Raw genomic sequence first — 17,050 nt, 5'->3', positions numbered from 1 at the left:
TTTTTCTTTTTTTGTCATTTGTTTTTTGGTGTGTCATTCATCCCAAACGCTTCCCTGGTTGTGTATATGTCCTTGCTGCAGTCCATCCCATTGACGAAGCTTTTTCAGAACCTGGGCTGCTTCATGCTGCTGTTTTGGAATCACCGTTGGCTGAGTTCCCAGGGTTCCTGTTTCCGTGGTCTGGTGTTGGTCTGATGTTGGACTACATGAAAATCGTGTCGTCCCTCTTTTCAATTTGCTCCTAACTTTATAAGAGCACATCTTCCAGTAACTTCCTGGAAAAAAGTGCATGGTAATAAATTGAGTCCTTGAAAATGAGAACATGACTTTTCCCCCTCCATTTCACCAGTCCCGCTAAGTTGGAAATCATTTTCTTCCACAATTTTTTGATAGTATCGCTGTGGAAAAGCTGGCTGCTGATCTGATCCTTGATCCTTTATGTGAAAGATTTCCTTTTCTGAAGATTGTAGAATCTTATTTGACCTCAGTGTTTTGAAACTTCACAATGATGTACTTGGGTATGGCTCTCTCCATTTATTGTGCTGAGTGCCTTTCAGTGTGAGAATGACTTCCCCCTCCAGGGTGTCTGTAATTCAGGGAGGATGGTCTCTGTCCTGGGCTTGTTCTGCAGTTTTCTGTTTCCTTTCCTTGTGCCCTGGGGGGCTTGGGTGAGATTTCCTCAGCTTTGCCCTCCAGCCTTTCTGTTTTTTATTTTTTGTGGGGTTTTGTTGTTGTTTGTCTTTCATGTTAGATAGTTTTCTCAGATGTCTGGTGATCCTTGGCACCTGTTCATACTGAAGAGTGGAACACCAAAAGGCTACTGGGAGGATTACTTGGGTGGGCAGCCATGGCGGTTGTGGGTCATCTAGAAGTTGAGTCTCAGTGAGCTTTCATTTAATCCCCTGGGTCTTCATTAGGTGCTTGTGTGGTGTCCCTGTCTTCCTCATGTCCATCTATTTGAGAGCCTCTGTTTCACCCTCATGAGAAAAACCCCGCAGGCCCGCTTTTGAGGTAGAGGGAGGTACTTAGCCACCTGGCTGAGCAGATGCAGGAGAGGACCCCAAGATCTAACAGTGCCTGCATAGACCTTCAGCGAGTCTCTCTGCTCTGGACCTGCCTTCACCCCTGTTTTCAGAGGTGCTTGTTTCCACCAGCGCGTCAGCCTCTGGGGAGGTCTGGGGTGTTAATTGGGTTGCTTCTTAGTTTTCCTTCCTGTCATCTGCTTTCTAGTTCCAAAATTGTGTTTCACTTCTCTCTTATCATTATTTTTGACCTAGTTAACAAGGGTCTTAAGGTATTTATAACATCAAAGGTTATAAATTCTTTAAGACCCTTGTTAACTGGTACCAATCTGGTTTCCCCAGCCCTGAATGAATATTCACCTCAAAATAGGTAATTTTATGCTGGCAGAGTATTTTTAAAATATAGAAATGTGAAAAGAAGCCAAAATATCTTAAATCCTTTTAGGTGAGAATCAGCCATTAATAGCACTTGGACATGCCTCTTTTTTATCTTGTTTCCATGTGTTTTTTTCTTGTAAAGAATAGTCATAGGATACTGCAAATAGAATTTTATCCTCTGCTTTTTTGTATATTTTATTGATTTTTTTTTTTACAGGGAGGGAGAGGTATAGTTAGAAACATCAGCGAGAGAGAAACATTGATTAGCCGCCTCCTGCACACTCCCTCCTGGGTATGTGCCCACAACCAAGGTACATGCCCTTGACTGGAATCAAACCTGGGACCCTTCAGTTCGCAGGCCGATGCTCTATCCACTGAGCCAGACCGGTTAGAGCTATCCTCTGCTTTTAGAAAAATTAACAGTTGTACCATTTCTCAAATGTTACTATAAATTTCATAAGTATCATTAAGTAAATGAGTAACAGTCATAGGTTTAGTGGTAAATTTTTGGGATATATTTTTATCCAATATTTTGTCATTGTAACATGGCATTGGATTTTTATGTAGTACACTGGTGTTTTTCCTTAGTCAAGGTTCCTGTCAGTACTGCATCAAAGGTTATAAATACTTTAAAACCCTTGTTAACTGGTACCAATCTGGTTTCCCCAGCCCTGAATGAATATTCACCTCAACTTTGCACAGGTGCAATATCATAGCCAATGAGGTTTATCCGAGGTGTGGTTATTGCTAATTGAATGAATAAATGAATGTTCATCCCGTGTTCTTGTACAATCAAGTATTGTTAATTTTAACTCCTTTAATTTGCAGATAAAGTGGTTTCTTACTGTTACTTTTCTTTCTTTTTTTTTTTTTTTTATATATATATATTTTATTGATTTTTGTACAGAGAGGAAGGGAGAGAGATAGAGAGTTAGAAACATCGATGAGAGAGAGTCATCGATCAGCTGCCTCCTGCACACCCCCTACTGGGGATGTGCCCGCAACCAAGGCACATGCCCTTGACTGGAATCGAACCCGGGACCTTTCGATCCCCAAGCCGACGCTCTATCCATTGAGCCAAACCGGTCCCGGCTGTTACTTTTCTTTCATTGCAAGTCAAGTTTCTATTTTCTTTTTAAATATATGTCTATTTATTAGTCTTATTTTCTCTTATTGACTTGTATAAGATTATTTAAATACCTTACTCTCATATGCTTTCCTACACACAGAATGTAAATTGAGGAGGAATATCACAAATTGGTTGCTTCAGGGCCTGACGTCTCTGGTTTTTCAGTTTTAAGTGAGAGGATAATAGGAGATAACGTGGATACCAGCCCCTATGTCCTTCCTTGTGGGTGGACAAGTTATACTGTTTTGCAACTTTGCGTCTGATCAGCATGAAGAACTTAACAATAAAGAGAGATTTACTAACAAAAGATTTGCTAATATATCTAAATTCCAGGAGGGTGTGTGTGTGTGAGAGAGAGAGAGAGAGAGAGAGGGAGGATGTGCTAATTTTAGATTTTATATGGGCTTTTTATATCACGCCCAAAAGTTAACTCAAAGTTGATTAAAGACTTCGATGTCCCGACCAGAGTGGCTCAACTGGTTTAATTCCTGGTTAGGGCACATCCCTGGTTTCAGGTTAGATCCCCGGTCAGAGGGTCAGGGCACACACGGAAGGCAACCAATTGATGATGTTTCTCTTTCCCTTCTCTCAGCATATCCGTGAGGAGTAAAAACAAAAGACCTACACTGTTTCAGATTCCACTGGAACTGAAAGTTGAACTAAGCATGGGAGGAAACTGCTAGATAAGAGCAATATTGCTCAGATAAAAGCTGTGGGTAGCCCTGGCCCCTGTAAGTCAGAGTCAAAGCTTTTAGAAGAAGGGGGGCATGGCTTGGGGGGATCAGTTGTGGGAAAGGGAAATATATGTAAGACTTTAGACAATAAAAAATCAATTAAAAAAAGCTTTTAGAAGAAAATGGAGGAGGATATCTTGCATAGGGAAGAGGTTCTTTCATAAATAGGAAGAAAATTATTTGATAAATTCAGCCACATTAAGATTAAGAACCTTTCATCAAAAGACAAAAAAGTTAACAAACAAACTAGGAAAGGATTTTAGTAATGCATATAATTAATAAATAATGCATATTCAGAATACACATATTCTGTGTTTGTTAATCCTCCAACTCCATAAGGAAGACAGTATTAAAAATCACATACTTTCAGAGGAAACCGATGCGGTTAATAAGTGCTATATATGATAAGTGGCTTACCCTCCTTTTTAACCAGGGAAATTCAAAATTACTGCCACATTTAGCAAAATTTTCAGTCTAATCATTCTGAATGTTGGTGAGAATGTGGAGCAATGAGAACTTTCATGCACTGCTGGAAACATTCTTAGAAATGATTCAGCATCACCAAGCAACGTTGAGCCTAGTGGAACCCTGTGATTCCACTTCTTAGACTGGGCCTTAGAAGAACTCGTGGCACAGCAGCACACGTACAGAAGTGTGCAAGTGGGCAGAAACGAAGCACCCAGAAAGGCCCGTAGGAGTGGAGTGTGAGACATGGCAGTACTCCAAGAAGTGATGTAAAACAAAAGACTTCCTCATGGGCACCTACAGGGACCAAGTATCTCAAAATATTTTTTGAGTAAAAGAGCAGGTCATAGTTTAAAAACACAAAACTTTTAACAGTATGGCCGAAACCGGTTTGGTTCAGTGACTAGAACATCAGCCTGCAGACTGGAAGGTCCCAGGTCCGATTCCGGTCAAGGGCATGTACCTTGGTTACGGGTACATCCCCAGTAGGGGGTGTGCAAGAGGCAGCTGATCGATGATTCTCACTCATCGATATTTCTAACTCTCTATCCCTCTCTCTTCCTCTCTGTAAAAAATCAATAAAATATATATATTTTTAAAAAAACTTAACAGTATGTTGCTTAGAAATCATACAAAGCTGGTAAGAACTATAAGAAACGCTGGGAGTGATTAACACAAAGCCCAGGGAGGGTGGGAGGGTGGGAGGGTGGGAGGAAGCAAAGAATAAGCTGTGTCAGTAGGACATACGGAGACTTCGTAGTTTTCTATTTCTTACCTTGGGGGAGAGGTTTGTGGGTGTTAGTTTTATCAGGCGTTATGCTGTGCATATGTTTCATGCACTCCTATTTATAAGATATACTTACGAATAGCAAAGTACACTTATCTTACATATTAAGTAAAGGAGAGATTGATGAGAGAGTCGAGGCAAACACAGGCCTTGGTGTTGTCTCTGGTTCGGCAAATAGGAACTTGATAATCACAGGCAGCAATAAACAGTTTACTCTTTGGAGGCTAATTTAAAGGAGTGTGCAGATTTATTTCCCTCTAGAAAACCTTTTGTAAGTGTATAGGAAGTGAGTGGTTTATTGGAGGGATTGGTCCCTTTTTTTAATCCTCTTTGCCATCTGGTGCCTTCATTGGCTTTTAAACTGTTTATTAGTCTTACAGGATTTTCTTTTTATACTCGCCCTCTTTACATGTTTTGCCTTGGTTTTGACTGATTGGGAGATGCCAGGCACAGAATGAAAGTTACATTTCCAAAGTTTGAGTCCGAGTTCTGAATAAAAATCAGTAACTTGGTCTTTCCTTCACGTGCTTTAGCTCAGGTGCAGATCGAGGGCGATTTCCTGCCGTGCTCCTTCTCCATCCTTGAGGAGCAGCCCATGGACATGCTTCTGGGACTGGACATGCTGAAGCGGCACCAGGTACTCAGAGCTCTGCCTGCTTGTGCATTGGCCTTTGTATGTTCTGTGGTTATTCCTGCTTCACTACCCGTGGCCGTGTGCACTGGAAAACTCAGAAGCAGGCTCTTAGAAGCTGAAAAGGTCTTTAATTGATGATAGTGTCATACAGGTTTGAAATGATGTATAAGGAGGAATAGAGTCTTTTGTGAAATCTCTGAATCTTAAAAACGTTGCAAACCAGTAGTTTTATTGCTAGCTTTACCCAGTGGCCAGATAAGTTTCTGTTGAACAAATACAAAAAATGTTTTTTATAAATGTTGAAGGCACACTTTCGAATTAAATGCCCATTGTATTTTGAAGTTACTTATTACTTGTTCTTACAAGTTAATGTCTTTCTAAAGCATGATACTTTGTAAACCACTGTGTAATATGAAATGAGAATTCTTGTGATCCGTCCACAGTGTGTTAAATCTTCCCATCTGTTTTGATATTAACATGGGCTTTCGTTCCCTTGTGTAATGTGTAGTTTCCGATTAGAGCCCAAGTAGTTTTTGGATGGGTTTGTAGGAAGTGTGAGTACCGCACGGTGATGGTTGTATCCAGTGCGAGTTTAGCAGATTCCTTAGTATCTGGTCGAACGATCCTTGGGAAGAAGAGCTTCGGGATTAAGGGAGAAGCTGTAGCTATTGGGAATGGAAATGTTTGTTTAGTACTGAAAGAGGGATTTGTCACTGTATTCATTCACAGTGATATTTATATTTCTACTCCAAAGCCTAATCATGTGTTTAAAGATAAATAGCTCTCAGTGAAAAAGCAATTAGTGTCTACTGGGTAGTAAAATTTTTCACAACAAGGTTTTATATCTAGCCAGTATTTTTGTCACTATTTAAAATTCTTTTAATACTGCCGAGACCGGATAGAGCGTCGGCTTGGGGACTGAAGGGTCCCGGGTTCGATTCCGGTCAAGGGCATGTACCTTGGTTGCGGGCATGTCCCCGGTGGGGGGTGTGCAGGAGGCAGATGATCGATGACTCTCTCTCATCGATGTTTCTAGCTCTCTATCTCTCTCCCTTCCTCTCTGTACAAAATCAATAAAATATATTAAAAAAAATAAATAAAATAAAATAAAATTCTTTTAATACTAAGTTCAGTGTGCAGACTTTTAAGTAAAAGGAATGAGTGAATGCATGTATAAATAAAACCTATTTTATTGTCGCTGTCTTTTCTTATTTTTTTTAGTTATGGTATAGACCTGTGGTCGGCAAACTGTGGCTCGTGAGCCACATGTGGCTCTTTGGCCCCATGAGTGTGGCTCTTCCACAAAAGACCACGGCCTGGGCGAGTCTATTTTGAAGAAGTGGCATTAGAAGAAGTTTAAGTTAAACAATTTGGCTCTCAAAAGAAATTTCAATTGTTGTACTGTTTATATTTGGCTCTGTTGACTAATGAGTTTGCCGACCACTGGCATGATATCTCCAATTACAGATATAAAGCATATATGTGATTGCCCTGTGTTAATTAATTATAAAAATACACAAAGAATGGAATAAATTAGAGTTTTTTATATAGATTGCCTTTCCTTTAGATCACTTTTGAGACCATTAGTACACAGTTTAAATATAAGCTGTATATGTAAAAAAAACAAAATGTAAAACTATAAACAATATGTCTCCGTTTTATTTTAAAAAGTCACATGTTTGTAAAAGTAAAAGGTGGGGCCATTGGTTATGCCTGGCATTTTCCCATATTTGCACAATGAACATGTATTACATTTAAATTGAGAAGTGAATATATTGTGTTAGACAAATAAGTGTCAACTGTATTCTGTAGAGATTATTCTGCTATTAACTAAATTAAACAAATCTAAATTAACTGTCACCTAGGTTAAAGCTTAAATGCTTTTAGGCAAAGTTGTTTGGAACCATCTCTGTCTCTGTCCATGTTGGTCTGTGTGAATGAGTTTTAAATTCAGGATCATGATTTTCCTGCATGGTGTTTTATCTGCTATCATCTGCCTTTGGTTTCTTCCTCCTAAGTGTTCCATTGACCTCAAGAAAAACGTCCTCGTGATCGGCACCACAGGCTCCCAGACCACCTTCCTCCCCGAGGCAGAGCTCCCCGAGTGTGCCCGGCTGGCCTACGGGGCCGGGCGGGAGGAGGCGCTGCGGCCCGAGGAGATCGCAGACCGAGAATTAGCAGAAGCCCTTCAGAAGTCCGTACAGGATGCAGGTATTGCAGTGCCGGGCTCTTGAATGCGTAACCTCTCACTGGCAGTTGAGCTTTAGAGGATAGGGACCTTTCCAGGTTGTGATCGGTCTCATCGTCCTGTCAGGTGTGTTTCTGTCCTCTTACCACCTCTGTCTCTCAGCTCAGCAGACAAAACGTGGTGTTTCCAGGGCCAAGAACTCTGTGGAAGCAGAGTGGGAGCTGTTGGCTTAGGCACGTTTTGGAAGGCTTCCTGAAAAACCTTGTATTTTTTTCCTAAAGAAGACACTTCCTTTTGCATCCAACAGTATCTCCCTGAAGATTTCTTTCCTTTTTTGTAGGCCCGTTTTCGTAGGCATTGTCTCTGTGACTGAGCAGCCAAACCTTTTTTTATCGACTAAACACGCTGCCACCAAAGGAACCAACAATGAGAAGCATCATTGAGCGTCAGTCAGCATATAGGATTATGCCGTCAGTGAGGTCACAGTAGTGAGCCAGTTGGAACAGGATGTGAGCTATTGAAATGAAGTCACCTAATATGTGTGTTTTTTCTAAGTCTGAATTGTTGTAGCCCATTTTCAACCTAAAGTCCAAGCCAAGTTTCTGGGTAAAATGGAGAGGCATGGTTTTGCTGAAACCCATGAATAATTGACTGGGGTGCATTTTCTAGAAGCCGAAGAGAATTAACTTTTAAATTTGGGTTATTTTAAAGTCTTGAGTTATAATTATTCATCAGTGCCTAGTATAACATGTTGCATTTTTCAATATTGGATCTACAAGTTCAGGGACTAGCTTTCTTCTAAAGACAAAAAAGTTAAGAGCTTTAAAAATAAGCAGGCAGATTTGTCTGTCACTGGAGGACACCCAGTGGGTCAGTCTTGAACCTCCCTCCAATGGACATGAGTAGCAAATGGAGACTTCCGAGCAAATAGCCTTGTTCACAGTCTACCTTATGGTTCAGATTTACATACAGACTACAGTTTTAAATGTGACTTAAGTATTTTGTAGGAAAGGGAGGATTTTGAGCAACTATACTGAGAAAAATTTGTGTTTTTTTATCCTCACCCAAGGAGATGTTTCTATTGATTTGAGAGAGAGAGAGAGAGAAATCCATGTGAAAGTGAAACATTGATCAGTTGCGTTCCCTGTGCACCCCTGTCCGGGATTGAACCCGAGACCTGAGTATGTGCCCTGACCCAGAATCGACCCGCACACCCTTTGGTGTACAGGATGACACTAGCCAACTAGGCCATCCAGCCAGGGCAAATTCAATTTTAATCTTACCTGCAAGGCAAAATTGAAAGAGATTGACATACCTACTTAGAATGTTTCACATTTTCTTAGTTAACTTGTCAGCTTAGTCATAATACTCTGTATTAATAAACTAGAAGAGCCGAAACCGGTTTGGCTCAGTGGATAGAGCATTGGCCTGCGGACTAAAAGGTCCCGGGTTCGATTCCTGTCAAGGGCATGTACATTAGTTGCGGGCACATCCCCAGTAGGGGGTATGCAAGAGGCAGCTGATCGATGATTCTCTCATCGATGTTTCTAACTCTATCCCTCTCTCTTTCTCTTTGTAAAAAATCAATAAAATATATATTTTTTAAAAATAAACGAATATATTATCATTTTTTGAAACCTCTGTCTTTGTCCCCACGGTTTTGGTGCTTTTATTTAAGAAACACTAGCTGGTGGTAGCAGTGCTATCTAAACTAATAACAGTTACCCTCTTTGGGTAATTACCTTTTATTAAAAAGCTTAGGAGATTAAAATAGAAACCACAGATGTTTTCAGATAGTGAAGTTGTAGCCACTTTAAATGATTAAATGGAAATGGCTCTTTACCCATGTGATTTTTTGTTGCTGATGCGTATTGGCTTGTGCTGTGTGTAATGTTGAAGTAATGAGGTAATTCTACAACATGAGGTTCTATTTGTTTGAGACATTGACTTCCCAGTATCATCAAAATTAAAACTCTGGACATAAAAGGTGAAAATATTTTTGCTAGAAACTGCTTCCTTGGCGGCTTCTCATTATCAAAATATTGATCTTTTCTCTGAAAAAATAATTCCGAATAAGAGCTGTATCTGATCTGTTTTCTACAAACTGGTTAAAAGATAAAGAAGTTCAGTCGAGCTAGGTAATCATGTTTGGTTTGTATTTCTTCTAAAAATAAGTCTCAACTGAGAAGGGAATTTGGAAAGTGACGTCATGTGTGTTCACTTACCCTGTACTCCATAGAGGGTGTCCATGTCACGTAATTCTGTGCATGGGCCTACCTCTCTCACCTGTCTGACGTGTTTGCCCATGAATTTTCTGTGTGTAAATTAATTCTTTCCAAGTTCTAGTAAAAATCTGTTGAAGTGGACACATTACTTTATGTATTGTGGGAAAATTCTTCTGATGTCCAAACTACGGAAACATTCCCCAGCTTTGACTGCCAGTTCCTGAGGTTAAAGATGGCCGAGGAATGGAGACTATAACCCGCATGCTGTGTGGTTTGCATTGTTAACCCGAGTTTGCTTGTCTGTTTCCTAATTCAAACAGAGCGTCAGAAGCCATGATGCATGTAGTGTGTGTGTACTGCAGCTGGAGTGGGCCCCAGACCAGGTATTTATAGACCCTGCCTAAGCCTTCCATCAGTCGTCTGTGGTCTCTATCTGCAGCAGTTTTGGAATTTCGCGTCCGTCATTCACCATCTCACCTTGTTGAATCTGGTTACAACTAGCCTGTATGTGTTTGCATGTTAGCATACATACACATCTAAACATAATTTCTTATTTAAAATTTTATCAATTATTAGAACAGTCCATGGGGGAAATCCCAGAAAAGCAGTGTCCATCTGACTGACCATTGTGACTGTCAAATCAAGAATGTCAGCCTCCCAGCCTTTTGTTGGATAGCTAGTCTGTTAGGGATTTCGTGAAAAACTGGCAGTTCTTTTTGCACATGGCTGCACACAGCTGCCTGCAGCTGTGGAGCGGTAGAAATTTTCATGCTGTTGAAGAAGAGATAGAAACAGGCCAGATGACTTGTGCAGGGTTACAGTCAGTAATAAAGGTGGGACTGGCATTTTACACTCCCAGCAATAAGAGCTGAGACCCTGCTTTTGCCTCTCCCTGGCCGGACTGATTTCCCCACCCTTCCTCTATTTCCCTGCAGTGTGAACGTGGCCGTTGTCAGCCTGAGCACATTGGCGGATATATCAAGAGAAGGAAAATCGGTCTTTTAAACTATCAACCTCAGACTTGATAGGGATTCGCAGGCTGGTTGTAATGAGATACATGGGACTTAATTTCTTCTTTCTTTTTCTTGAAAGGCTGGGTTAAAAGCAGGCATGGTGTAATTATTCTTAATATCCATTGTCCTCATCATCTTCTCCTATCTGATGGTTCTGACCCATCCTCCCCTGCATTTAGGACTTAGGCCAATGGAACTGACCCTTTCAGCTACAGGCGGACTGTATGCTGCTTTCATAGTGAGTACAAAATACACTCAGGCTCTGTTCACCTTGACCTCACCCGGTTGTTAAAATTGTTATCAGTTGCCCGAAGATCATTATCATTCTGCCCCAGCCATGCTGTTGGCATGGATATTTCACTATAATGCGTCTTTCCTGTTCACAGTAACTCAACATTGAATCTTTTCAGAGTCGGCCTTAGAGATTGACAAGTAAAACTAATAACTGGTTTCAGACTCTAAGGGATATGGCTTGCACTGAGATAAATGCTATTTTGCTGTTTGCCCCTAAACTATAAGAAAAACTGTTTCATAGAAGCCTGTCCCTCCCTGGCATAGTGCTTCATCGTCTCGTGCTGTTAACCAGTGTTGTGTCAGAATGATCTAGAACCATTTGAACTGGAACCGCATTGCTTCATGACTTCTTAAGTCAAGATCAAGCCCCCTTGTTGGACACTAACGATGAGCATGAAGCAACTGAGTTGCATCTGCCCTAATAGATTGTATTGTGCAGTCATTTTGTTACTAGCCTTTGACTTTTGAAGATTGTGTGGTAACTGCATAGAAGACAGTTTTTAACTTATCAGTGGCAAAAAGAGAGCTGGAACCTATGTTTCATGACAGCATGTTCACACTGAGGTAATGTTGAACCCTGCCGCCTTGTGAGACTTGGTCAGAGCTACAATGGGTCTATCGTCATTGCCTATTGAAAACTCTCCCTCCAGCTACCTCCACCCCTACTCCCTTGCCCTTAACATACTTAAATGTTCTTACTTAGTTCTATGTTCCTGTGATAAAAGTAACTGATAATCTTTTTATTTGGTAAGATAATTGGGACTTAACATCTGTTTGGTCTCTAGCTTTACTTTTGTTCTCCCAATTAATGCTCACATAGTTTTATTATTTTGGGGAAGTTTGGATAAAAATAAATAAAATGTTTACCTTTCTGTCTTCTGGAGATCCCCAAGCATTACATTCTTCTTTCTCTCTATAATTCCTGCTCTGACCCAGATGATATGTCTGGTTTAGACTTCTCATTTACAACCTCACTGAAAGTAGTTGGCATGAGAATCATTCTACTCGGAGAGCTTCAGAATTTGTAATGTGCTTAAGAATTACCGGAGGAGCTCATTGGAAATGCAAGTTCCTATGGTTTACTCCCAAGAAAGTGTCCCAGAGTCTGCGTGCTTAACAAACCCCCCAGTGATTTTAGGACAAGTGGTGGAGAACGCACTGGGGAAAGAACTCACTAAGAGTAAAGGGACTGAAATGGCCTTCAGTCTTGAGCACAAACCAGCCATCATGTGTATGTTTATTAATGATACTTGAAATACTGGTTGCACTATGCATCTCTTAATAAGAACATTCCTACTCTTATTTTCATGCTGTGATGTTAAATTGTCTACCACAGTGGGAATGGTTCTTGTGCAAGTTTGTGAATATAAGCAAACCCAAGTTTAAGGACCTGTCCTATCGTGTTTAGATTTGTGTCCTCTGGTAATTTAGTGCCTTCATAACCTGCTGATCTCTTTTCCTTTCCCTTTTGTTCCATATAGAGAAAAGTGGTGAAGAAACTACCTCACTGGGAATGTCATCGTTACCAACTTCAGATGGATTTAACCATCCGACCCGTCCTTCAGGACAGAGTCCTGAGATTGGTAATCCCGCGGGTCTCGCTCACTCTGTCTCTGCTTCAGTCTGCCCCATCAAGCCCAGTGACCCAGACAGCATCGCACCGAACGCTGTGAAGGCCTCGAAGGCTACCACTGAATTCCAGATACCCTCTGAAAAAAAAGAGCATCTTCCTCTACAGGATCTCTCTGGTCCTGCTTCTCCAGCAGACTGGAGTCCGGCTATTCCCTGGCAGAATTCACCAGGGGAAGCCACTGCCGCAGATGATCTGGAGCCATCTCCTGCTGAAAGAAGCACCCAGAGCCTCAACTCCCCTCTCCACCCAACACAGGAAGTGTCTGTCACAGCGACTAGGATGCAAGAACCGCAGAGGTTTCTAGGTGAAAAGGGTTGGCATCCAGAATGTCAGACTCTGAGTCAGGTGAATGGCCTTCTGCAGCAGGAGGATCCAGGGGATGGACAGCATGAGGTTGTACAACAGAATGTGCCACATGACTTAGAACATCTTTGTAACAAGGGGGACCTTGAACTTCTTGGAGAAAGGCAACAGAATCAACCAAAAAGTGTGGATATGGAAGCTGCGATGAAAGGAGACCGTCCGCGGCAGGATGTGGACCGGCTGGGAGCAGCTGTACAGAACAGTCTCCCTTCAGGGTGCTCTGACTGCTCCAATTCAGAGACACTTATGGAAGTAGATGTAGTTGAACAGCCCGCACTCCCTGTTGTTAGTTCGGCAGGCGATCAGAATGCCATTGTCAAGAGCGTCGGTGCATCTGATCTCACCTTCGATAATCCCTTGATGGAAATGGAAACATCAAAATGCAACCCTTCATCTGAAATCTTGAGTAGTTCCATTTCCGCTCAGAATTTACAGCGCCCAGAAGGCAATGTGGAAATGTCCGGAACAAATGAAGACTGCGGGAATTGCTCCCCCGCCGTAGGTCTCTGTGGCAGTTGTCAGCCCTCTGTGGATTCGGCAGAGGAATCTTGCTCCTCCATCACAGCAGCCTTGAAGGAACTTCAAGGACTTCTGGTCACTAGTAGCAAACCAGCTTCAGAAATCACATCTGAAGACGTTATCTGTCAATCAGAAACAGTAACCGAGGGCCAAACAAGTCTGGGGGTCCTTTCTGAAGGATGGATCCAGAGTGAACAGTGTTCACAGGTCTCTTTTCATCAGGCCACATCTGTTTCAGTAAAGACAGAGAAATCAGTGGACACTTCAGCTGGCACCGGAATGGAAGATGCAGAAGATGCTAACTTCAGGGGTCCAGCTGATGGCCTAGTGGCTGACTCAGAAGGTGCCCCCCAGTCTACAGAATCAGTAAATGAGAGCAGTTCTGTCATTCTAGCCTCAGCTAAAATGTCTAATCAATTACACTGCACCTTAGGTGTAGAAATTTCACCAAAATTTCTAGCAGGTGAGGAAGAGGCACTCAAGCAGACTTCGGAGCAAACGAAGTCCTTGTCATCGGAGTTCATGTTGGTTAAAGATTTGGGTCCGGACACACAGAACCTGGTGACAGGTGGGCCTGAGACCAGAGAAGGTGTCTGTCCTGAAGCTGAATTGGAGCCGCCTACCAGCTATCCGTCAACGGGCCCCTCCATCCTCCCACCGTTACTTTTCCCTGCAGCGGACATTGACCGGATTCTCCACGCCGGCTTTACCTTGCAGGAAGCTCTCGGGGCTTTGCAACAAGTTGGTGGGAACGCAGACCTTGCACTTCTTATTTTGCTAGCAAAGAACATTGTAGTTCCTACGTAACCATGGAAAAAGTGGGCTAGACCATACTCCATTCCCTTGGGGGGAAAAAAAAAAGCTATTATACACACATACACACACTCACCACATATACAGCATATGTACTAGTAGTAACCTGCAAGCAGAATGTTGAGCCAGATTTTTTTTTTAAGATTTTTTTTCAGCCAAAGTAATTTATGATCTCTTGTCTGATGAATTTGTCTATTTGTTAAAATTTGGGCCTTTTTAAGTGTAATGTCAGTCTATGTATACAAAAGCGTTTTATTCTCATTAAGATGATGTATTCTGGAATAAAATCGATGGCTTTGTGTTTAGCGTACCATTGTAGAATGAGAGTGAGTCTTTGAGAAGCAGAAGCCCTGAGAAATCCCACCACCCGTGCAGCTGAGAGCAGCTCGAGTCCACACTTCGGCTGTGTCTGTGCCGCGGGCAAGGTGTGGCTTGTTGGTCCCGTTGTCCACTTACAAACTTCTGATCACATAGCTTGGGCGTTCGGAATTCTACTCCGTGCTCCGTGTATTATGACTCATCAGCTATAAAAGGGAAGTTGAAGAATATTGCCTGGCGTGGTTTGTGGTTGGATTTGACATTGTAAAGGGATGAATCGGGAGCGTTTAAAATCTGAGTTACTTCGTACATCATAGGCTGCTGCATGGATCGCCACCTTGGATGGGGTATTGTAGGGGAATGGACAGAGTGGAACATGGTGCTACCCAGATTCAAAAACAAAAACAAAAAACAACCTGGAATTCCACTTGCAAATGTCTTGGTGATGTTTCAAGAACTGTGAGTGAAAAATAGTGACCTGAACAGTGGAATTTACTAGCAATTGGGTTTGCTAGCACCTCGCTGATCACACTTCAGCCCTCAATGACAAACTATGGTCTCAAGCTCAGCTAATGGGCTGATGGTCAGCAGTGTATTTCCTAAGTTCATCTTCTACTAGGAAGTTCTAAAGCTCAGTCTGAGCTGGGATCTGAGGGAACTAGTGAATTGTGAACCATGCCGCTGGTTGGTCGTGGTGCTTGGAATGTTCTGTTTGGCGAGTGTGCTTCGTGGCGATAGAAATAAATAGTAAAGGCAGTTTCTGACTCAAGTGGCCTTTTACTAGATGGTTGGTAGTGTATTCCATCCCCTTCTTTTCTCAGGAGTTTCTTTTATCAAACAAGATTCATCACATTCTGTTTTACCATGTCAAGTTCGAGTGGGGCATAGTGTTCGTGGCCTTTTACTAAATGAGGACTAGCCCTTGGAAGTCCCTGCCCTGTGGGCCCCCCTGTGCAGTAATCCTACTGGATGGACACCTGCTCTCTTCTGTACCCAGAAGGAATCGGAAATCTTGTTTTATCGGAAAGAATTTTGAGCATGATAATTCCCAGTTCCGGGTTACAGTTTGCCATGTGTTTGAAACAGAACCTTTGAAATGGTGATTTGTGAACTTAGTGTTAAGCGATTTTGTCTAAAGTCTGACTCTCTTTAAAAGCTTGTTTTTTCCATCAAAATTCACGTCATTTAGCACAATCAAAATGGAGGCTCATATCTCAGGAGTTTTTGAAATTTTAATTTGTGGCTACTTCAGGCATTTCTCTTATACCCTATTCCATCTTCTCTTGGCACACTCTACCACTGAGCCAAACCGGTTTTGGCTAGGCTGTGCTGTGTTTTAGAAGACTTTAGTGATGGGACATCACCTAGATCCGTCACGATCCTCTTAAGCCAGGGTTGTGACAAGTTGTAGTTAACCAACCGTTTTTCAAGAGGGCGCACGAAACAACAGGCAAGCCAGATCGTCTTCAAAATGTCCTTTAGACAATGACGTGCCGCAGACCCTTTCGCCTGCCCTACACCAAAGATGTGAGATGCTCTGGGAAACTGCTGGTAGGGTTTCTGCCAGCCACCTCCGAGAGCTGTGACTAATGGTGGTCAGTGCTGTGATTGGGGCAGATCGGTGGCAGTGCAAAGGGTTCCTTATATTTGCTTTGAGGGTGGTGATTGGGAATGTATTCGGAGTTTATAAACCTTCAGGGCCACAGAGTGGTGGGTGGGGTGGAGGAACTTGGAAGTGACCAGAAGGCCTATGTGAAGATGGGCCTCGTGTTCTGTGAGCAGGTGGCTGGCATCGCCCAGAGGCGTGGCCACTGCCTTCACTGTGTGGAGACGGGAATCAGCCCCAAAGATGGAATGTGGGAGCTCAGTCCGGAAAAAGTTTCATTGCAATAGCATCTAAGTGTGTGTGTTTATTATTAGGCCTGTAGGTGTCCATGTGTTCTTGTTAGGAATACTTTGAGGGAACTTAACCCAAATATCCTTGTCCTTTTCCAATGTACAGTTGCTTTTTATTTCTAAGATCTTATTTCCTGTCCATCGTGTGTGTGTTTTTTGTGTGTTTTTTTTTGTGTGTGTTTTTTAGGGAAGTTAGCTGGTTGATATTGTGAGGGTTTTGAGTCATTTGTGAGTTCAGAAGTTCTAGAGTGCGACACTAGTGAACCATCACTGGCAGTTTTTATTCTTTATCTAAAAATCAAATAAAACTGTGAAACTCCTCTGGTTGCCAGCAGAACTGGTGAGGGCCAGCCCGCCCTGTAATGGACCCTTTATCGGGTGGCTCCTTCATTACCAGTCGTGGACAGTGGTCTGGTTCATAGTCACCTCCAGGGCTGGTCTGTTTATTCACCAGAGAGGAGGCGATTTTTATGTATAACTTCCGAATTTCTCCTTAAGCTGGTTCCTGTGTGTAAGAATGTGTTTGGTGCCAAAACCGGTTTGGCTCAGTGGATAGAGATCAGCCTGTGGACTGAAAGGTCCCGGGTTCAATTCCGGTCAAGGGCATGTACCTTGGTTGCGGGCACATCCCCAGTAGGG

General features: G+C 42.3%; 1 protein-coding gene and 1 non-coding gene across 11 annotated transcripts in view; both read left to right on the top strand.

The window, feature by feature from the left end:
* LOC118723541 (protein DDI1 homolog 2) overlaps positions 1-14,229 on the top strand; it is a 36,493-nt gene extending 22,264 nt beyond the window's left edge. For 4 of the 10 annotated variants that reach the window (XM_036445962.2, XM_036445961.2, XM_036445964.2 and 1 more), the window contains 3 exons: positions 5,049-5,152; positions 7,168-7,360; positions 12,351-14,229. In XM_036445962.2, the coding sequence (XP_036301855.1) occupies positions 5,049-5,152; positions 7,168-7,360; positions 12,351-14,191 (2,138 nt within the window). In that variant the 3' untranslated portion in view covers positions 14,192-14,229. Of the gene's footprint in view, positions 1-893; positions 1,093-5,045; positions 5,153-7,167; positions 7,361-7,499; positions 7,586-9,882; positions 9,946-12,350 lie in introns of those variants that run through there. The other 6 variants (XM_036445965.2, XM_036445968.2, XM_045585181.1 and 3 more) reach the window with 6 other exon arrangements.
* On the top strand, positions 2,091-2,234 carry LOC118724974. The gene has a single exon (XR_004989744.1). It is a non-coding gene; the product is annotated as a U4 spliceosomal RNA (small nuclear RNA).
* Positions 14,230-17,050: the final 2,821 nt, after the last annotated feature.

Source organism: Pipistrellus kuhlii, unplaced genomic scaffold, assembly GCF_014108245.1.
Source record: "Pipistrellus kuhlii isolate mPipKuh1 unplaced genomic scaffold, mPipKuh1.p scaffold_m20_p_2, whole genome shotgun sequence".
Taxonomy (NCBI): domain Eukaryota; kingdom Metazoa; phylum Chordata; class Mammalia; order Chiroptera; family Vespertilionidae; genus Pipistrellus; species Pipistrellus kuhlii.
The sequence above is the reverse complement of the archived record's forward strand: the minus strand, read 5'-3'. Positions and strand labels throughout refer to the sequence as shown.